Source organism: Microcaecilia unicolor, chromosome 10, assembly GCF_901765095.1.
Source record: "Microcaecilia unicolor chromosome 10, aMicUni1.1, whole genome shotgun sequence".
Lineage (NCBI taxonomy): Eukaryota > Metazoa > Chordata > Amphibia > Gymnophiona > Siphonopidae > Microcaecilia > Microcaecilia unicolor.
This window is the reverse complement of record NC_044040.1, coordinates 217,051,297-217,074,772: the sequence shown is the minus strand read 5'-3', so window position 1 is coordinate 217,074,772 and position 23,476 is coordinate 217,051,297. Positions and strand designations below refer to the sequence as shown.

General features: G+C 43.1%; 1 protein-coding gene across 1 annotated transcript in view; it reads left to right on the top strand.

Annotated features, from left to right (window-relative positions):
• Positions 1-260: 260 nt before the first annotated feature.
• Positions 261-23,476, top strand: part of DIS3L2 (DIS3 like 3'-5' exoribonuclease 2) — a 226,787-nt gene continuing 203,571 nt past the window's right edge. The window contains 6 exon segments of the mRNA XM_030216582.1: positions 261-347; positions 1,888-2,011; positions 2,014-2,592; positions 13,326-13,484; positions 14,277-14,422; positions 21,255-21,308. Of these exon segments, the coding sequence (XP_030072442.1) occupies positions 1,909-2,011; positions 2,014-2,592; positions 13,326-13,484; positions 14,277-14,422; positions 21,255-21,308 (1,041 nt within the window). The 5' untranslated portion in view covers positions 261-347; positions 1,888-1,908.

Below are 23,476 nucleotides of genomic sequence, written 5' to 3'. Positions count from 1 at the left end.
ACAAAGATACAGATTTTGAAAAGCACACTAGCTGTAACTGGGAAGCAATGTAAAAATTGCAACCAAGGGTTAACATGATTATAAGGTGATGCTGTAGAAATTTGCTGCACTTTCCCTGCTCAGCTGCTTTTCTCCCGCTGCACGCGCACTCCTCCCTCCCTCCTGCAATGACAGCAGCGCACTAAGCCACGCCTCCACGCCCAAGGCTCCCGCAGGCCCCGCCCACCCGGCTTGCCGGCCACGACGTCATCAGCCAGCGACGGCAATCGGCGCTTTTACTTTTCCCGAGCAGATCATTGGGCTCCAGCCGAGGCCCCGGGAGGCGACCGGTCCATCTGCCCGTTCAGGTAATGAGTGATGAGGACAGAGGCTCCCGCTCGCCGGCTTTTCAGCTGCCTCAGCATCAGGTCCCTTCGTTTTCTGTTATTGTCCCTCCTCCTCCTCCCATTGGGGGAGGGGAGGAGGAAGAGGAGGATGAGGAAGAGGAGGAAGATCAGGGATCCAGTGGATGGTAACAGCAGAAAGCAAGTGGGTAGAGAATGACACGGGGACAAAGCTTGTCCCTGGCCCCACCCGCAGAAGCCTCGAACACTTATCATTTGATATTTAAATCTTTTTATTAAAATATAAGAAGGAACAATAGGCTGTGCAACTGTTGTATATAAATTACAAATAGAAAACAATAATAACAATGAGCAGCTATAATAACCCTCCTTCCCACCACCACCCTCTACCCTTCCAACCCCAACAATAGGTGAAGGAATCCTAATCCACACTGTTAAAATGTCCAGGGGTACAAAATTCAACCCATTCTATATGCCCTAGAGGGGAGAAATATGCCCTATGAAGCACTGTTATGGTTTTTTAATCTGTGGATAAATAAGAAATCATCAGCAATCTCAGGATTCAATCTAGCTCTCCTGTCTTCCACAGTCCTTCCTGGAATAGAAGTTGTCTTCTTAGAAGATGTGCTGGTAGCAGGATGTACAGGATCTCCCATGCAAATTTTGCTACTTGTGGCCAGTATGTTCGCTTGTTTTTCCAAAAAATCAAAATATCTTTGTAGGCATCACTTAAACATAAATAACAGTCCAGTTCATTAACAGGCTTCAAAGTAGAAAATGACACGGGGACAAAGTTTGTCCCCTGTCCCCATCCTGTCCCTGCGAGCTCTGTCCCCATCCCCACAGTTGCTGAGGTTCCCCGTACCCGTGTCATTCTCTACAAGTGGGACATTGACCATGGACTCCAGAAATGATTTATTGATAATAAGACTCAACGCAGCCAGGCGACCACAGAGGTTTTTTTTTTTTTAAAAAATCTACGGTCTTTTTCAAGACCCTTCTTTAGTGTGTTTTGCATTGAAAACGATACTACATTAGAGATTTTGTTATCCAGTTGTCATCAATAGACTCCTGAGGCAGGCCATAGGCCAAAACATGGTGCTGTGCTGTGTTGAGTCTTCTTTTTACCAATAAATCTTCCTTAAAGTATCAAGATTGTCCCTCTTGTTTCTGGAGTCCACTGTCGATTTCCAAAGTTTAGGGGTTGCAGGAATTATGCGCATTGTACCTACTTCTTTCCAAATATTTGACTTCCGCACCTCACTAATTAGTCCGAGGCAGGTTACAATTAAAATATATACACTTTAATATTCCATCCATCTCAACCCTCGCGCTCTATCCCACCACTGTCTAAAATATATTACAATTATACAATCCATACAATACAGTTCCAGTTTTCCACACCCCTCAAATAACCAAGCCTTCACTCTCTTGCAGAAAGCAAGATAATGTCTTTACAGTTCTTGGAAAATGTACGGCACTCTGTCCTAATTGTTGAGAGAGTAACAATTTTTCCTGTCTCTCTCTTTTCCCCCCGCTAAAGTGTGATTAGCATACGTGGGCCATGGATCACCAGGAGTATATGAGAGATGGGCAGAGTAAACTGATGCCTCCCCAGAAGAATGCATATGCTAGACTTGTGCAGCAGCACCATAGTCCTCGATTCAAAAACTTTTAAATCACATTGCTGAGATAATGCATCTAGATGAAGGCAGTGTCGAGGACCCTGGTTTAGAGAGTGGTTATGCCTTGAGAGGGTCCATGAAGGAAGATCTGGAGAGAAGTGAGTTATATGCTCCAGGGTTCTCACCTAAGAAGGCAGCTCAACCTGAGAAGCCTGCATTTCTGGGAGCTGAGAAGAGAAAAGAACATAGTGATGTTATCAGAAAAATCCCTGCTCTGTCTAATAACCATCAGCAGAAAAGAAGAGACCTCGGCATTAACCAAGCAGGCAACTTTGATTTGGAAGAAGAATCAGTTATGTCTAAAAAACATGGGCTGATAATTGTAGCTGATGCTTCTGGTGGTAGAGTTGTGTTTAATTGTACAAAGAAGGAATCAGATTTTCAAAAACCATTTGGGTCAAGTGAGCGAAATGAACAGGAGTGCATGAAATTCAAACAGAAAAAAAAGAACGTGGGTGTCTGTAACCTGGAAAAAGATGAATTCTTATCTGGCAAGTTTACTAAGGATCATTTTTTGCCAAATTCTCTGAACCTCAGTTATTTGCTTTCAGACCAAATTCAAGGTGAGCTGTTGTCTCTTACTATTATACCAACTAAGCTGATTATTCTGGAAAATACCCAGTGTGTTTATTTGGATTTATTAACCGCCTTTGACTGTCATTTCCTTATTATTCCTACTATCTATGTTCTGATGGGTCAGCTAGGGTATGACCTTTCTCTCCAATCGAGGATTACCCTCTAGGACCCCCTCTACTACCTGGTCTCAAGTTCTGTCCCTACTGGTCTTTCTATCTCTCTCCCCTGGGCGTGTGGGTGCTCTTCTGCACCTCTCTTACCCATGAGCCCAGACATTTCCCATTTTGTCTCGGACAGTACGTGTCCTTCTGCTCCCCTGAAGAAAACTCGTCTTTTTATCTTGTTCATTCTTTCTCTCAAGATATTGCATAAATCAGCATCCCATCTCTGAATCACCTTCATTCAGCTATCAGCTCCTGCACCTCTGCTGATCAGAGGAGTGAAGGACGTGCGAGATAAAATGTAGTTTGGTTTGGGGTAGGGGCTTTTTATCCTTTTAAAGAGATTATACTTACCTTCTATGTGAAGGTGTCAGAAAGCAATGTGTGCAGAAATATTGTTGAATTGTGGGGTAAACCCCAATCCGGCTGGGAAGACTAGGCATGAAAGATCAGTGCTATGGATTCTTCCACAATTGTGTTACCACCTTCGATCTTGTAAATACTAGATAATACTTGTAAGTATAGATTGAGAACAAATTGCTTGTTTTACATAGACCTTGTGGTATTCACAGCTCTGTAGAAGGATGGGTTTGCCCTTTGCAGGTGATGCTAAGATGTGCAACAGAGTGGAAATCCCCATGGGAGTATACACAATATCCTATATAATAAAAGGCACCTCCAACATTCTGAAGCTGACTGCATGGCTGAGGCATTCCTGCTCTCTGTATCCATCTCCTGAATTGACATCACGTACTTCCGGGTTCGTCACAAGCAGAAGTGACCAACCACACGAGGTTTCTCGGCTTCAGAATGTTGGAGATGAATTCTATTAAATAGGATTGGTCAGTTCCTTGAAGCACAGCCAGAGCTCAGCGTCCTGCACAGTAACGCTCAGACACCAGAGGGAGGGAGGGGGGGCCTGACACCAGAGAGTGGGGGGGAGGTATCTCTGTCACACACACTCTCTCTCTGTCTCTCACAGTCAATGTCTTTCTCTCACTCTCTCACACTGTTTCTCACACACTCTGTCTCACACTGTATCACATTCACTCTCTATGTGTCACACAGTCACTCACACACTCTCTTGGTCTCATACACTCAGTCTCACAGAGAGTCTGTGTCTCGCACACACTGTATTTGTGTGAAACACACTCTCTCTCTCACACTGTGTCTCACATACGCACTTGCACACACTCTCATTCTCACACATACACTCTCTCTCACAGACACACTCGCACCCAGACTCTCTCTCACTCGCACACACACACACAAACTCTCTCTCTCTCTCTCACAGACACACTCGCTCCTAGACTCACTCTCTCTCACACACACACACACTCGCACATTCACTCTCTCTCTCACAAACAGTCACTCTCTCAATAATACACACTGAGGAAAACCTTGCTAGCGTCCGTTTCATTTTTGTCAGAAACGGGCCTTTTTTACTAGTTTTTAAATAAATCCTAATAAATAAGTAAATGATGCAGTCTAAGAAAGCTCAAGGAGTAATTTAATACTCGGTAATTAAGAGGATACAAGAGAAGGTGAGGTGGAGCAATCGGAGGAAGCAGCACACCGTTGGCTTGAGATACTGGTGAATAGCAATACATAATCCCAACCAGGAGAGACACCTTGGGGGTCATGTTTGATAATATCCGTGCAACAAAAGCATGACCAGGTGGGAGCTAGAATGCGTAAGGAGAGGCACAATTAGGAGGAAGGAAAAGGTAGCAATTATTGAGACCTCACCTAGATACTGTATTCAGTTCTGGAGGCTGGACCACCAAATGAGTAGAGATAAGCTAGAGCCAGCTTAGAGAGAGGCAATCAAAATGGGATGGAGTCTGCACCACAATTCATGAGCTGTGACTTCAGCAATGCATTTATTTATATGTGGAATACAAAAGCAGTAAACAAGAAAGTTTATGTTTTTATTTATCAGATCTTTTCTCTTGAACAGTAAGAGACCTGTTTATTAAGGTGTTCAAAGATTTTGCATCTTTACTGCTGCAGCTCATTGTAAAATGTCCTCATTCCTGTAATTGACTCATGCACTGAGAGGAAGGGGGACATTAAAGAAAAAGGTTCTCTCTACCTCCTCTCAGCCCCTGACTTAAAAAGAAATCCCTGTTGTGACCCCCCCCCCCCCCAAACATAAAAACTTCACTGGTGTCTAGCTGCACTCCCCCTCCCCCCCCCAGGGTGTACTTTGAAGAGGCAGGAGTGACAGTGCTACCATCTTTTCTAAGTGATATTGCAGAAGGGCTGATGGGAAAAATGTTATTAAAATGTTTCATTGTATTGTGCTGATATACTTTGTGTTATATGAATATTCCTCCAGGCTGCATATTATGATGTATTATTTCTACTCTGCTGGCATTTATCATGTTATATATGATTGTTCTACTGTTTTATTTTAATGTCAGAAATATACACATCATATCGTTTCTTCACTCAACGCTTAATTAAAGTCTGGAATTCGTTGCTGGAGAATGTGATAAAAGCAGTTAGCTCAGCAGGGTTTAAAAAGGTTTAGATAATTTCCTAAAAGATAACTTCATAAGCTGTTATTAAGATGGATTTGGGGAAAATCCACTGCTAATTTCTAGGTTAAACAGCATAAAATTTATTTGACTGTTTTGGGATCTTACCAGGTACTTGGATTGGCCATAGTTGGAAATAGGATACTAGGCTTGATGGACCTTCGGTCTGTCTCCAGTATGGCAACACTTATCTTCTATATATATAAAAGGCACCACTGAAGCCTCCAGCCGGAAGTGTGAAGCGCCAGAGATATCCGGTTTCCCCATGAGTGAAGGAAAACAGCACAGCACGAAATCCCAGGAAACAGTGAAGGACTCAGAGGGGGGAGGGGAGAGAGATGCCCTCACTCTCTCTGTAACAAAAACACAGAACAGCAGGAAACAACACTGAAGGACTGCACTCCAAGGGGGAGGGAGAGAGGGCAGAGGGCAGGGACACAGACACACTCCCACATGCACACTCTGAAGAAAATCTTGCTAGCCCCCGTTTCATTTGCATCAGAAACGGGTTTGTTTTTTTTACTAGTGTTCTTATATAACTTGTATTTCTGCTTAAGAAGATTTAAGAAAGTGTATATTCATTTTTGTTTAGAAGCTCTAAGAAGATTTCACGTTTATATTTTGAATAAAAAATGTTCTTGGAGCTTTTTTAAGACCAGTGATGGAGAACTGTGAGCTGTTTTTTTTGCGTTCTAATTGTCTACCTGACTCCAGGTTTACCTGTTGTTTTCATTAGGTAAGACAGTCACAGCCAACTGAGGTCTTTTTTTCCGCCTTTTTAGAGAAAATATAAAGAAAAATTTATTTAAAAAAATATATGTATTGGTAGTAAGGCAAAGGATTTCTAAGAGATGTCATGAGCTTTGTGTTTATGTTTTACAATCTGAAGTACATTTGTAATGTGACTTATCCACTATCTACATGTTTTTGGTGTGTTCACTTATATAACCTGAAGAAATATTTCTTCACAGAAAGGGTGGTGAACCTGTTGAATGGCCTCCCAACGGAAATGGATGAGACGAAAACAGTATTTGAATTCAAGAGAGGTTGGGACAAGTCCATGGGGCATCTAAGGGAGTGATAGGGAGAGTAGATGGCATGGATGGGCAGACTGGATAGGCCGTATGGACTTTATCTGCCCACATTTTTCTCTCTTTCTATGTTATTCACTCCTATCTTAGCTGAGATCATTTTTCCTGCACCTTTTCTGACTCGCCCTTATTTCTATCTATTTAAAATAAATAGGGTAAAAACATACAAATAAAACATATACTTGCATTAATACAATGCAAATCCAATTTCACAAGTCCTTATATTGACACCGTACAAGTAGAAGACCGATACCCAGTCTTAAAAGCACTCTGCTGCCTTAGTAAACAAGAGCAACTGGTTTCTAAAGCTCCCTTAAACGGTTCCATTCAAAGGATTCTGTTAGCCCTGTTTTATCTGTCTCGCTTATGACCTGCTTTCTATTAAGAGGTGTTAATGTGTATTGAAAGCAACACACTATGCCATAACCTGTCCTGCCAGACCTGAAATGCCCTGTACGAAGAGACAGCAGTGCAAATATATTGCAGGTCTGTAAGACACCAAAATGCCTCTCAACAGGAAAACAGAATGATAAGTTAAACAGATCCCTAGAGAGAAGTTACATGCTAGCGGAATCCCTCACTTTGCTGTGCAGACTGGATGGACCGTTCAGGTCTTTATCTGCCGTCATTTACTATATTATTATATGCAGACAACAGACCCCAAAGCAGAATCAGAAATATGCAGACACAAAGTAAATTTGACTTTGCTGTCTGCTCCAGCCTCTCACCTATCTGTGAGGGGAACTGGATTAGGGAGCAGAATGCGCCTCCTCTTCCATCTGTACTAGACTCACCCTCTCCCATCCTGTTCCTGGGAGAAGTTGGGACAAGAAGCATTGCCGTGTGTGTTCCAGTGATGGGTCCCCTGCCCCCTTTGCCCCTTGGCCTGTCAGGTTCCTTCCGCTCTTTGGGTACTTTCTCCACATCCACAGTATCATCAGCTGGTGAGGTCTTCCGTACAGCCCTTGTGAACTGCTAATGCTGCTAATTAAACAGGACAAAATTCTTTTGATTTGGCAGTAAGAGCAAATTTCCTGTTCCACTATGGCAATGAGGTCACAATCTTGGTGATGCAATGTTTCTGTGACATCAGCGTCTGCGCTCTAAAGCTCCAGAAATTTCTAACTGACCGTTATTTCACAATATTGCTTCTTGTGGAAATGAAGGACACTTTAATGGATGGAGGCCACTTATTCTAAAGGTAAAAAAATAACCAGATTTTCCTTCCTACCCAGTCAATCCATTTTTTAACTGTTGTAGCAGCATCTCCTCTACCACTGCCTCCTTATCTTCAAGCTGGGTAAAACTACTACTACTACTTAACTTTTCTAGAGTGCTACCAGGGTTACGCAGCGCTGTACAGTTTAACAAAGAAAGACAGTCCCTGCTCGAAGGAGCTTACAATCTAAAGGACGAAATGTCAATTTGGGGCAGTCAGGATTTCCTGAATAGAGGTAAAGTGGTTAGGTGCCGAAGGTGACATTGGAGAGGTGGGCTTTGAGTAATGATTTGAAGATGGGCAGGGAGGGGGCCTGGCGTATGGGCTCAGGGAGTTTGTTCCAAGCATGGGGTGAAGCGAGGCAGAAAGGGCGGAGCCTGGAGTTGGCGGTGGTGGAGAAGGGTACTGAAAGGAGGGATTTGTCTTGAGAGCGGAGGTTACGGGTAGGAACGTAAGGGGAGATGAGGGTAGAGAGGTAATGAGGGGCTGCAGATCGAGTGCATTTGTAGGTTAGTAGGAGAAGCTTGAACTGTATGCGGTAAAAGGAGAGCCGGGAGGTGAAACCACACTTCCCTTCCTTCAATACACTGCCTCGCTCCGAATCGTCCTCACTACATCCCATTTTCTGTTTTGAAGTTTAGCTGGTGGGGCTCTGGCAGCCCTCCTCCACTTCAGCTGGCGGAGTTGGGTTCTCGAGGACAAGCAGGCCATATTTTCACGTGTGGGTGATGTCATCAGAGCTTAAACGAATGCAGCTTTAAGAGCACATGCGCGAGTGCCTTCCCACCCACTGCGAGACCATCGGTCTCTTCTCATCCGCAGTGAGGAGAGAACACAATTGTCCCGCTCTTCTCACAGCGTATGGTGTGCGAGCATTGTTTTTTTTTTTTGTATTTGTGCCTTTCCTTCGGGGTTTTTATACCTGATTTTTGTTTTCTTTGGAAAAAGTTTCCTCTACCTTCCTTTATAGTTTTTAGTTTGTTTTCCCCACTTTCTTCTTTGTTTTTTTTTTTTTTACCGCACTCGATAGTCCTGCTTTGGGCTGAGCTCCAGTCTGGCCCCTTTTTTCTGTCACCATCGAGCTGTTTGATTTGGCCATGGCTATTTTCCCTGAGGCAGGGAGATCATCCTGTGGCAGGTACCATTCTAAAAATATCTCACTTAGTAAGTAATTTGATGTGAATTGCAAGGAACTAGCTTATCTTCACTTATTTTGTGCCAGGAAACAAACAAATTGCTCAGCAGATGCCTCTTATCTTCCAGATGCACTAGTGCAATTCATCAAAGAACCGTAGCACATCTAGGACTCCAAGAGCAGTGGCGGTAGTTGAAAGGTGGCTTTTCTACAAGTGAGAGCCATCTTGAAGTTGAAACTCCGTGTGGTCAAAGCCAGGTGCAAACTCAGTTGTTGGGTCTTTAGCCAGAGAGTGAGGTTATGTTTCTGCGTGTATGTGGGAGAGATGACAGCTGAACTCCTTCATTTGCCATGCTGTTGGCCAACACAACAGGCTTGGCGTAAGGTATCAAGGCTGGGTGCAGAGTGGGAGTCTTTGCAGACGACTGTACCAATAGGGGCGGGGGAAGTTCCTTTTTTATTTTACACATCAGTAGTAAGGAATTCATTTGCGGACTTCCGGTGAGCGCTCATTCAGGACGCAGACATGCTTAGCAGAGCTCTCTGATCCCCAGCAACCAAGCGGACCCACTCAGTCCTTTTAACTTGGATTTGCTTTGGACTAGGCAGTTAATGTTGTACCCATATAATGCCGAAGCAGTTGAAACCGAAGCCAACAGCCTTGATCAAAGATATGTATGCGGCAAAAGTTTCAAAGGCCCACCACAGGCGCTAAAGCCTTCTGAAAGCCCAACAGGGACTTAATTGGTTTTGGATCTATCAGAATCACCTGTAGACCCTTTGGAGGGTGGATGGCAGAGAATCCCATCCTATAAGGGATTCAGCTTTGAGAGTTTCTTTTCCAGCATCAAGCTGTCAGGATCTGGAATTTCCTGGCAACATCTGTGCTTAACAGTACCTGCTATGCTCGGTTTCACAAAGCTATAAACACTGTATTATTCAAGAATCATGTGCTGTCATATTTATTAGATCAGACCAACATATTTCATTAGATTACCGTTGTTAGCTTTTGTCCTAGTTTACTGTTACTGACGTCTTGTATGGTAAAATGCTTCGAACCTTTCGAGATGGGAGCTGAATATAAGCCCCATAAAAAGTTCTAAGGCAGCACTTGCAGATCTGGTAGGGGCTAAGCTGGAGGAAGTTTTTGAAGCCATTAACACCCGGATAGACGTGGTGAAGGTGCGCCTCTTACAACTAGAAGAGGATGCAGCGGAGGATAGAATGGAACAGTTACAAGTACAGCAACGAGTGGAGGATCTACAAGATAAAGTTGAAGACCTAGAGATTAGGAGATCGAATATCCAAATATTGGGAGTCCCAGAAGGCCGAGAGGGTAACTCGTAATATCACCCCTCTCCTCAGGTCACTTCACTGGCTTCCGATCAGATACCGCATTCAATTCAAGCTTCTCCTTCTTACCTACAAATGCACTCAGTCTGCTGCCCCTCACTATCTTTCTACCCTCATCTCCCCTTACGTTCCCGCCCGTAACCTCCGTTCACAGGATAAATCCCTCCTCTCAGTACCCTTCTCCACCACCGCCAACTCCAGGCTCCGCTCATTCTGCCTCGCCTCACCCTATGCTTGGAACAACCTTCCTGAGTCCTTACGCCAACCCCCCTCCCTGCCCGTCTTCAAGTCTTTGCTTAAAGCCCACCTCTTCAATGCTGCGTTCAGCACCTAACCCTTACCGTTCAGTGAATCCAGACTGCCCCAATTTGACTGCCCCTATCAGACCGATCGTTCACTTGTCTATTAGATTGTAAGCTCTTTGAGCAGGGACTGTCTCTCTTTGTTAAATTGTACAGTGCTGCGTAAACCTAGTAGCGCTCTAGAAATGTTAAGTAGTAGTAGTAGTATCTTCTGCAGGCTCTCCATATGAAATTGAGCGAGCATATTGTGAAGTAGGCCTGAATCTGCCTGCACGTGCACTGGTGGTAAAACTACGGCGTTATCATTCTGCGTAAAATATGATGACTTGGACATGGGAGTTTTCCCAGATCTTCCAGACAATGTGATGGTGAATAGAATTGTGGACATATAAGAAGGACCTCCAGCAGAAAGGCCTCCAGGTGGACCTTTGGTACCTCACCCATATGACGCTTACAGTCAGTGCAGGTAATAAACCCTTGGAGTCTCTCTAGAAGAAACATCGGCATCACATGCTCAGTTATCTACTGGCTTGGCAGTCTTATGCAACTTAGGCAAGTGGCCACCTTTGCAAGCTAGGCTTAGAAGGGGAACATCCGCATCTGAAGAAACCCCGAGGCCTGTAAAGAATGCTTCACAGCGGACACAGTGCTCCAATTGGTCCAGTGATGCACAATCTTACAGCAATGAGTGAATCTCTCATTCAGACACTGAGCCCACTCCAGAGTCCACTGGCCAAGGTGCAGTGGAGCTGAGGAGTGCTAGATCTTCAGTGGTCTTTATGGACGTACGAGGACATAAGGACAACAAAGGCCAGCATGTTTGAAGGCAAACCACATCAGTGGTTATATCCCGGATACCTATTTGCACTACTGGCCTCAAACTGTTACATGGAATATTTCTGAGACGCTCATGCTTTTTAAATTAAATACTTAGTCGCTTGGTGAGGCCACAGCTGGAGATTATGTATGGCGACATTGCCCATCACTCTTGTGACCTTTAACTGTGGGTGATTGTGTACTTATGAGATGTGTGTGTTTCTTCAGGGTAATGGTGTTGGGGGGAAATGCGTAGATTTGATTGTAATTTTTGCAGTTGGGGAAGATGTGTGGGATGGGGGCTGGTTGGAGGGGGGGGGGGGAAGGATGCAGGTTTCTTGACGAGAGGGGTATTTGGGAATGTTTAGACCCAGAATGAAACGGATGTCTATAAAGTCAGAATCCCATGTGGGAGGTACATAGAGTTGTCATACCTGATAATTTGGTCCTATGCCATTAGATCAGCTTAAATTTGCCTCCTGGAATGTCTATGGAAGAGTCGTATGTTAAATTTTGTAAACTTTTAAAAACACATCTATTTCAGAATACATTTGAAAGTAATCTGGGATAAAAAAAATGCAACATAGCCAATATGATTGTTCAGTAAGAACTCATTTGTCTGCTTATAAAATTTGTTATGAATGGATTGTTTATTGATGTTTTTATTTCTTAGAATGGATGCTTTTAGTTTGCTGTGCTTTCCTGTCCCACAAATGGACTTCCTATATGTTTTTAAATTTGGATATTTTACTATTTAAGATGTAAACCGTTCTGATTTGTGTATGCAACAAGAAATGGTATAGAAAATAAATAAACGATAAACAATAAACCCAATTAAATGAAAAAACGTTCTAGGGTATTTTAAGAAAGAATGCATAGACAAATTGAAATGAAGCTGTTGGGGAGAGGCTTATTATTCTCCAGGAGGCTGTAAAGATAGAGGAGTAGCCATATTAATTAAAAACACACTTCCTTTTGTTATGTATGACACGAAGTATGATGAAGAGGGGTGTATGGTGTGGGTAAAGGGAAGAATTGATGAGAGAGGTCACCATTTTGATGGAGATTACCCCTCCGGGCCAGGGGCTGTTGCTGCTGGGAGGAGACTCCAGTTGTGTCCTCAGACCTTTGGACTCAGGGTATAAATCTTTATAGATTTGCTAGCATTTCCTCTCATAGTCTTCAGCATACTAGGACTAACAGTTTCACCATTCGGGGGCACATTAAGAGCTCCTAACGCTGGCTTCTGGGAGTTCCTCTGTCTTCCACTCACTCTCATGTCTGCCGGAACCAGAAGCCCAGGAATATCAGCTCTGAGAACATCTCCCAATACCATCTTTAGTTTCATCACATTTGCAGCAAGGGACAGGAGACCTGAATCTGAGCCCCACCCTTCGCAGTACTGTTATCCCCAGGGATGACACTTTAATGCATCTTAAGGAATTGTTTTTTGTCACTTTGCAGACTAAATAATACCTTTATTGAACCATTATAAAATTTATGCAAAAATGATTTTGTATGCGAGCTTTCCATGCCACATTGGTCCCTTCTTAAGGCGGTTTTGAAGGAAATGTAACAAGAAAGGAATGTGAAATATGGGGCAGTCATTTGCAAGTCCGAGTTCCTAAATGCTGACCTAGTCCTTGTTTTGTTGTGTGTGTAGACACGTACAGCTGTGCACACATGCTCTTACACCTGTGCACGTGCTCCAGTGTCCTTGCATGGTAGAAAAAGCAGCTCCATCTGGCAACATTCACTACTGCATTTGGCTTGCCCATGAGTTGTCATCAGAGGAGAGAGATTTGGCCCTTCTGTGTAGCGCAAGCGTTACGGCCTGCTTCAAAGGCCAAGCTCTACTGTCTTTGGTCTTGGCTACTATAGGCCACCAGACAATGAAGACTGAGCCATTTGTGGGTTCCCTCTTTCACAGGTAACCTCCAGGTCCAGTAAGGATTCCACACTTGGAATCCTGCTTTACTCTGTCTAACTTATGAAGCATAAAGATTCTGGGAAGGATTTTTGTAAAGTATACAAGAATGCTGTAGATGCTGGAGGTGAATGTTTGGTTATGCACTTTTTAAAATGTGTCTGTTGTTTTAGGTGGCAACAAGAGAGGTTTCGCAAGGATGCGAAACAATTCTGAATCGGCCAGACCACCACCCAGCTACGAGAGAAAGAGGCAGCTTTCGGAATCCCAGCTTGAAACTTGGACCAATTCCGACTATGGAGTGAATGCAAGACATCTGGAAGCCCCACGAGGTACATAAGTACATAAGCATCGCCATGCTGGGACAGACCAAGGGTCCATCGAGCCCATCACCCTGTCATTAATTTGGACTTTAATCTCCCTGCTGATCTGGTGTAATGTGCTTCCCTACAGTAGAATCCCCTGTTCTCGTACAGTTTTACACGTGGTGGTGAATTTTTCTTTGTGTTCCTGTGTATTTAAATGGGAAAACTGATGTTATAGTAAAGGAAGATCTGTTACAGTGAATAAGCTTTGGCCTTGTTCTCCTTATTTTGATGATGAATATAGAGGAGAAAGTTCATAGCGAGATAAAGATGTATGATCTTTATCCCACTTGGAATGGGTCTGGTTTGTTTGTTTTTTAATCTAATGTTTATGGCTGTTTCACCTGACAAAGGAGCTTCTCTTATGCCCCTAAAAAAATGAGATCACCAGGCAAAAGGTTTGCCTCACCTAGAAAAGAAAATCTTCTGCATAGTCAAATGAGATTTAGCCATCCAGCACAGATGATATTGTTACAGTCCCTGTGGCCTGATCCCTCTCTCCAGCTTCCACTAATGCCTCTCTAGTTCCCTGCACGCTTTGCTTCTGCTCGCTATTCTCTGTCTATAGTACCTGAATGTGTTTTATCTTGTTCTTGTTGTAATCCTCCTTGAAATGACTGGGGTGTAAAGGGAATGGAAATGCAATTGAAATTAAGGGGATCTTTTACTAAGCTGCGTTTACCGCCAGCTGATTCTACCGTGAGCTAAAAACGCTCCTGCTGTTTGGAAGTGAATATGATTGTTGGCTCCTGTTTACAGGTGTAACTCATGCTGCCAGCTCACCAGCCAGCGATAAAAAAAAGAATCGTCGTAAATGCAGCAGAGGAAGGAAGAGGACTGTATTTGAAACCTATATGTCAAAATCGGATGTATCGGAAGGACTGAAACGAGGAGAACTGATCCAGGTGCTTAAAAATCTGCTCTGTACACACGCTCTATGAGTTAATTTTTTGATCTTTCATTGTATGTTCTAAATGAGAAAGAGATTAAAAAAAGAAGTGTTAAGGTTGAATATTAAAGCAGTTCAAGTCTTTAGACGAGGTTGTCTTGGTATTTTGTTCTGGAATTATTGTCTTGGACACAAATATCTTTAGTGTGAGCCGGGTTTCACAGAAGTGAAATGATCTGCCTTCTGTAAAAGATTGTAGAGCCAGAACTACAACCCAGGAGTCTTTTGGTGATATTTAGAAAACAATTTAATCGTATCTAGTAACATGGCCATGTGGCGAGTAGCACTTACCACTACCCATTGAGGGGACGGTAAGGGCTCCTGCGGTAACCCGGCGGTAACCAGGCAAAGCACGGCACAGCCTGATCACCGTCAGCTTAGCGCTGGGGTAAAAATATTTTTGTTTGCGTTGGAAATGGTGTGCACTGGAGGTGGAACTGCGGGCGGAGGTTGCGTTGGGCTGGTGGTAATTCCGGGTTGCCCTTAGTGTCCCGAAGATGGTGCTCAAGGTGAGACCTTACAGGTGACCTATACTAATACAATATGTCTCCTTTTCCTGCTGACATCACCTTTACTTCTGCACCTGACCCTACTGTCATCATTGTTTATTACAGTAGATGATGATCATGAGATCATCTGAGATGATAAGTCCGAAGTCTCTTTCTTGTTTGACATTTGTCATGTGGCTCATGGATTTTGTCCTGGATGTGGTGGTGAACATCAGTGGTTCTCAGCTCAGTCCTTGAAGCACAACCGGCCAGTTGTTTTTTCAGGAAATCAACAATGACTATGCATGAGAGAGATTTGTATGCACTTCTTTCTTGGTATGGAAATCTATCTCGTACATATTCATTGTGGATATCTTGAAAACCTGAGCACCGAAGCTCATTTTCCAAACCCTTGCTTGTTCTTCACTTGTTTTAAGCCGCTTTTCACTTTTTCCAGCCCTTGTGATTTGTTTTTTTTTTCAGTTTTTAGTCTCAGATGGCATGTCATGACTATGCAAGGTCCTTCACTGCAGGAGTTAGGGTCTCCTTTGAGAGTTGACCCTCTGTTGTATTTGGCTCTCTCTGCCCCACGCCCTCCCACCGAGAGCTGCAGTGTATCAACTCGGTGAGGCATGAGATCACTGCCTGCCTTGTTGAGGAAGAGACTTGGACCAAACCTACCACCCGTCCTTCAGACATTAGATTCCCTTCCTCCAGCGTGTTTTAATAAAATTTTATAGGACAGCTCAGAGCTGCAGTTTAGAGCTGCTGCTTCTGACTTTGCCAAAAAGTCTCTTAGTCGTGACCTGCAGTTCTGCTGCTGTTGAGGCATTGGGTCACATCTAACAAAGATGCTGTATTGTTCATGTAGACAGATCTGAGGAGGGATTTGAACTCGTATTCACAAGTCCGTTCTGTGAATTATTCTCACTTTTGATCTCCTCATCTTGTTCTTCACAGAGCTTTTGCGTACTTCGAATCAGGGATTTGAAGTCCAGCAGGTGCTGTTTGACAGGAGCATGAGGGCTGATTCCCTGCTTTAAAAGAGTTTTTGGTTTTGGATTCTCCGAATATGATGGGTGTCCTGACAGTGATTGTCTGACTATGCTGTTCACTGCTCTTGCTTTTGCTAGCAAAGGACAGGAAACTGATGTGCTGTTTCTCTGTCTGGAGTAAAAGCAAGCAGTACCTCATCTGAGGCGTGGCCTGATAAATATCTGAAGCTAGGTGCCCGAGGAAAATCTCTGGGTCTGCTGCTGAGAATCCAGTGGCTGCAAGGTGGCTGATTAGTTTAATGCTTTCTTGCTTCCCAGTGACATGTTCTCTTGATGTGAAATTGGCAAAGAGAGCGCAGCATTTGCTAGCCATCAAATTGTGTAAGTTATCATTATTTGTGTGACTTCATGAGACTCTAGCTAGGCACTTGGTGTCCTCTCCTGAAAACCCTCTCGCTTCCCAGCGCTCATAAGAACAGTTGTTCGTACAGATGGGGAGAGTAGCTGGTTCCAGATATGATATCACAGCGTGAAATGTGCAGAGTTGTAAATAAGGTTTTCAAAGAAGTGTTGCACAGGACCATCTGCTTCTTAATAGAAATGTTATCTCTGGTAATAGCTTGTTGAAGAAGATGTGGAAGCAATAAAACTTTCAAGTACAGGCATGTGCCGCGATGTCATGTTCATTCCCGGGATGCCAGTTTGGTGCTGCTCGCTCCCTGCCAGATGGGGATGCCAGCTTCAGAATTTGCTGGTAGAAAGCTCTAGTTACATCCTTCCCTAGGGACCTTTGTGCTGGGTCCTGTGCAGAATTGTCAGGCTGAGTTCCTGCCTGAAGGAGGAGGAGGGGGTGGGTGTTAATTTGGTCAATAAATGAACGTTGTTTAAGAGATGGCAGAGCAGGTGCACTTTTAACAATGGTTTCCATGTTTTATGTTTCAACAATTTTTATTGATGATCCAACCAAATGAACAATCAACACAACACGCTCAATATACAATAAGTTGTGAACAAACTTTCCAAGTGCTAATAAGATAAGCGGAACATCAAAAAAGTTTTTCTCCCCCCCCCCCCCTCCACCCAATCTCACAACCCCTCCCCTTTCAGGTTTAGTTTAGTAATTTTTATTAATAATATAACAAAGTGAACATCTAACGAGCACAGAGTACATTAAGTTGAGATGAGGTAGGTCGAGCAGGCTGAACAAGAGTAAGCAATAACCATATCCCAACTAATGTTTATTTTAACATTCCCCCCCCCCCCACTCAACCACCTAAATCACCCCACCCTCCAAAAAGATTCCTAGGAATTTTGTTGAAAGATTCCAACAGTTAAATCACATCCTACCATTCCAGACAAGAAATAGTTACTAACAACCAAGCAGATGAAACCTTTGAACACAAGGGTCATTGTCAGTAAAAAGGGGAGGGGAAACCCTTGCTCAAACCCGCCCTCCTCCTTAACCCGCTATTCCTCTATCCAGAACAAGTACACCTATTATTAACGAAACCCCAAACCTCCTATACGAGCCTATTGGAATAGATTCAATAAACCCTCCCCCCAACTCACCCCATGCGATATCTCCTAAAAACTAATTATAGTGAGGGAATCCTAATCCATCCCAACAATCAGCTACCCCTCCTCATCCAGAACCTGATAGTGCACCAAGTTGGTTAAGAATAAGGCTGCGGGCACGGTGCGCTAGGTTGTGGATATAACTCTCTCCTAAGTTAAGTAAAATTGGCATTGTAAATTAAATTTTAAGTGTGAATCTTGAAGCTCAAATAAAAGTAATGCATGAAATCTATTGCGCCATTGCCTTTAAGAAGGAGCCTCCGGTTTTATCCAATTTACCTAAAATACATTTTTTACCTATTAGATATGCTTTATGAACCAATAAGTTTTGATGGACAGTACCCACCCCCAAAGGGGCTACAACTCCCAGCAGCACACTTTCCGGCAAAACCAATTGCTTCTGCCCCAAAATTCTCTCCATAAAACGAATCACTTTTAACTAAAAAGCTTTTATCGCTGGGCAGGCCCAGATAGCATGATAAAAAGTACTCATAGGTCCTCTACGTCTAACACATTGAGGCAAGTCTGCGCTGCCCATTTTATGCAACCTTGACCTTGAAGTATAGGCCCTAAAAATCACTCTACCCTGACACTCTCTAAGTTCTGCACTACTTGCCCCACGTGGTGTTTGGCTCATGCATCGCACCAAAACTTCGTTGTAATCGGTTTCTGCAAGACCTCCGACCATCTCTGAGCAAGAAGGCCTAATTCCTTTTGGGGGCAGCGCTGCAATAATCTTTTGTGAAGCATTGATATTGAATAGCTTCGTTCGTGGCTGTTTCATAAAGTTCGTGGAATTTGGTAGACACATTAACCTCAAGAGAGGACCGAGGCAAGGTTGCTATATAATGGGACACCTGTTTATATGCAAATCGATCTGCCCATTCTATCGTGCCGAGATCTAATAGCTCCAGCGGCTTGATGTTTCCCCTTGAATCCAAAAAGTCTTGTGTTGATTGAAACCCTTTGCCTCGACAAGCCAACAGGCGCGGATTTTCTGTTCCCAGGAGGAAATCTCCATTCCCACAAATAGGTAACAATCTACTACAGTGAGGGTCAAAAGACCAGAGTCGCACCATGTCTCCCCATAGTGCCTTTAAGGGGCGAATTATAACGCTTGCACAAAGATGAAGCGGCAGTGCTGAGGGCAAGGCCTGCAAGACATAATGTAAGTGCAATGGGTGACACCGAGCAGCTTCCATCTGGATCGGTGTGCAGTATGCCGTTCCAAGCAGCCAATATCTAATTGTCTCAACATACAAGCCATATTGTAGCGCTTTACGTCCAGAATGCCAAAGCCTCCTCTATTCCAATTACCCACCATGCTTTGTAAACGAACCTGTGGCCTTTTCTTCGCCCCAAAAAATCTAGAAAGCAAGCCCATCAAGACTCTCAAATCCCTCTTAGCAAGATACAACAGTAATATCTGTAAGCAATATAGCCACTTGGGGGAAAACAGTCATATTAAACAGGGCTATACGTCCTAGCAAGGATACCGGTAAGCCTTCCCACCTCTCAATAAGCTCCTTAGTGAAAGAGAAAAGTCTGGCAACGTTTTAGCTGGTACAGTTGCTCAGGGTTCCCCAGTAGCTGTATCCCTAAGTAAACGAAAGATGTCCTAGTTCTTTTAAATGGACAATTCGGTTGTTTCCATATCACCTCTGAAACATGAGTAGTTTGAACCTCTGATTTGTCTAAATTAAGACAGAAACCTGAAAAATCCCCAAATTCAGCAAAGAGCTCTAGGATAGCTGGCAAAGATGTTTGGGGCTCCCGCAGAATCACCAACAAGTCATCCGCAAAAGCGGATATTTTGAAGTGTTCTGTGCCTATCAAAACACCTTTCACATCTTCCGCCCCCATGATATCCCGAATCAGAGGATCTAACACCAGAACAAAAAGAAGTGGAGACAAGGGACAGCCCTGTCTTGTACCTCTCGCAGTCTCAAATGTCTCCGATGACATCCCATTCACCCACACCTCCCCTACCGGATCCTGATAAAGAGCTTTTATAGCTGACAGAAAAACCCCACCTATTCCATTTGCCTCTAAAGTTGCAAACAGGAAGTTCCAATGGACTCGATCAAAGCTGGCAAGCAATGAAGGAGTGGAGCTAAGTTGTAACTGCTCCAACGATAACAAGATCTTTCTTAAATTCCATGCTACTGAACGTTCCCTCACAAAACCCACCTGGGGGGCTGCTACCTGGTCGGGCAAAATCCGAGCGAGACGGTTAGCCATAATTTTTGCAAACAATTTAGTTTCGAAAGGCAGCAGAGATATCGGCCGATAGGATTCTGCCTTATTTGGATCTGTTCCTGGTTTTAACAACACAATTATCTGAACAAAAACATTAAAGACCACTGTCAAACAAGAAGCCACTTCCGCTACTAAAATTTTGTAAAACTCTGAGGAGAATCCGTCTATTCCGGGTGACTTATATAGCGGGCTGTCTCGAATACACCAGCTGACCTCTTCCTCGGTAATATCTGCATTAAGAATGTCTTGTTGAGCTCCCATGAGCTTAGGAAGTTCTTATCCCATAAGATATGACCCAGCCTCAAGGCCCTCATCTGCTGGCGATGAATATTTCCATGTTTTTAAGTATGTTTCAACCTTACTCTGTCCACGGGTGAGGGTGCCAGGGCTATTGAATGGTGCATTTTATACACTACTGTTGAAATTAGACAATAACCAGGCAAACTTTGGGAAAGAAGAAAAGGTGGTCTGGCTGGGTTATGTTAGAGCTGCCATCCCTAACCCAGTCCTCGGGACACACCTAGTCTTACCGGATTTTCAGGATATCCACAGTGAATATTTATGCACTGTAGGCAAATTTACCTAATTCCTATTCATTGTGGATATCCTGAAAACCTGATAGGACTAGTTGGGACTGGCTGGAAATGAGGTCTGTGAGCGCTGTTAGGTCGGTGTTTTCAGCTCCTTTCTTCCTGCAAAAGGATACTGTAAGTCACCACGGACACTGGGTTCTAATCTTGGCTCTGCAAGTGATTGAGATACATTGGACAAGTCAGTTTTTCTCCCAGGTGTCTGCTTTCTTACTTCCGATGGCCTGATATTAGGAGAGATGCTGAGCTTTGTCTGGCTCTTACAAAATGGTTTAGTTATCCATGGTGTAATTCTGTCACATATCACTAATGCATTTGTGTGTAATTTAAAACATATAAAATGCAGCCTGAAAATCAGCATGTGCCCTTCCCTTAAGCTGTTACAATTTCTCAAGTGTACAGACAGCCTGACAGTGAAGCTTACAGAGCAGCAATATTGCCTCTGTTCAAAAATTATTTTGTCTAATTCATTTGTTTGTATTTCTGCTCGTAATTATTTTGTGTTCTTAATTTCCTGCTTTTGTGAAATTGATTTGGTTCCCTTTATTAATTAATTTTTTTGCATTGGAAACCTCTGTAGCAAATTTTATTAACATAAATTAGGCAATGGTGTTGTGAACCCAGGAGTTTTCCCCTCGTTGTAGAGCCTTGTCTAGTCCAGCCAGTGACATGATGAGCCTCTGGAAACCTGCAGGTGTCTGGGACCTTCCTCTCCCTGCTCACCCCAAGGCTTGTGAGTGCTGTTGCTTAGTATCCCCAGCCTTGGCTAACTCGAGGAGCAAAACCTGGGTTGTCTTCTGAGCCACTGATTTGAAAGTACACCTTTTTAGCAGTTCTCCTCTGCATGGATTTACACTTTGCTGTTTTTATAACTCTTCTAGGGTGCTGTACGAATAAATCCTAAGAAATTTCATGAAGCCTTCATTCGTTCCCCGGTAAGTTCCGTTTTAGGGTTCTGAATGTTATCACTGTGCCTTTTAACAATCTCAGCACTTGCTCTGTGTCTGCTAAATCTGACTGAGATGACAGGTGCTCTGTTATGGTTTTTGGCACTTTATAACACAATACTGAATGTTGTGCATTTATTTTCTTATGTACCTCCCTCAAGCCCAAAAGCTACTGAAGTGATGGTCACTCAGGGACAGCTGTCCCTGGAGGCCTCGAAATCTGAGTTTGTACCTGAGGCATTGGAGGGTTAAGGGACTTGCCCAGAATCATAAGGAGCAGCAGCGGGATTTGAACTAGGGTCCCCCTACTTTTCAATCTACTGTTCTTACCATTAGGCTACTCCATTTTGACTGCTCATTTGTGGACTGGGCTGCCAGAGCAGTTGCGTATGATGACTGACTATCTTTCTTTTCGTAAATGTCTTAAGGCAAATCTTTATACTCGGGCTTTTGACTAACCAGTGTAAGGTGTTACATTTTATTATGCTGGATACTGGATGCTGCATATTTGTGTTTGGTTAGTGTTTTATTTTTGCTCTATTTTATGAATGTTTTAAATTGCAGACCGCCTAGGACCTAGGATAATGTGGTCTAGAAACTGTGTGCTAAATAAATTCAGACCGTATACAGTACATTTTGTGTATTGATTTCTCCTGTGTTGTCCTAAGACACAGGAGAGATGCTTAATGGTTTCCTATAAGGGAAGCTCTGTTTAGTAAATCTTAGAATTGTTTTGGAAACTTAAATTTATAAGTAAAGGAAGCTAGTCAATACAAGTGTGTCCACATTTTGAGAAAGCGTGATCAAGACACTTGTATAAGACTCCTGAGGAAATAGAAAGTCATGGGATTGTGCATTGTAGGGATGTGCACAAGAAAAGAATTTTCATTTTCAATTCATTTGCTTTTGTTCTTAATTTTTTTTTATAAGTTTGCTTTACACATTTGTTTTAGTAACTATTTTTTTAACACACAGAACTTTTTAACATGCACAAATAGATTGTATGTGTGTTAATTCCTAGGTTAATATACTTTAAATTGTTTTTTTTATTTATTTTGGCTTCATTTGTTATCATAGCAATTTACAGTAACCAAAAATTAGTATAGACGTACACATCGTTTTCCACAGACATTAGCAGACAAACCTAAAGACAGGTTGGGAAAAGAAAAGGGTAGGGACAAGTGACTAGAACAGCAGCAAAACATCTAGTGACAGTGCAAGTACACTGAACAGAAGAGGTGGGGTTGCCGGTGCGACAGAAAAAATGACTAGTTGTGAGGGAATTTATGAAAAGGCCTGGGAAAATGCAGATTTAAACTACCTCCTGGAACTCGAGATGGAGTCATAGAGGCAGCGAGCTTCAGAGAGAAGGAGCAGTATGGCAGAAGGCTGTGGCTCGAGAAGAATCTAGGTGTATTTTTGAGAGGGATGGGACGATAAGAAGATGTGTATTTAATGAACTGAATGCGAGCTAATGAATGCACAACCCCAGTAAACTGGGGACTGGTGAGAGGAAACAAGTTGGGCTGACTGGTCCATTTTTCCAGTAGAGAGAGATGAATAATGAAATGCCTTATAGATCTGAGTTACAACACATTTATATTCTAATTTGTTTACTTTTGATATACCTCTGATTTGGCATAACTTCTCATCAGCTTATAATTATTCCTAGGTAATAGGAAAGTAACAGAGCAGAACCTTCAAGAAAGTTACATTAACCCAAAGGAGAAATAATCTAAAGTACAGGTATATTTTTCAGGACTCCCTGCAATTCAAGACATCCCTGAACCACTCATAAATGAATAATATTGGGCTTTTAGTTTTTGTCATAGGTCTCTTTGAACAGCTATGTTTTAAGGTATACATCGGGAGGGCTGGATATTATCCCACCTAATGATTCTAAATGACAGTACTACCAGGGGATTTTGGTTGGGAGCATATGGGATTAGATAGCAGTAGGCCTAAATCATCAATTTTATAAATTAAACTCAAAACTTTGAATCGGATCCTTGCAGCTACGGGCAACCAGTGTAGGAGAGGGTTACGTGATCAGTTTAAGTGCCGTATCTTGTATCAGTTGAAGATCTAGGATTTCAGAAGAAGGCTAGGTGTGAGATTACAAGGGCTAAATAGATTCCACACTGAATGAATTAGTC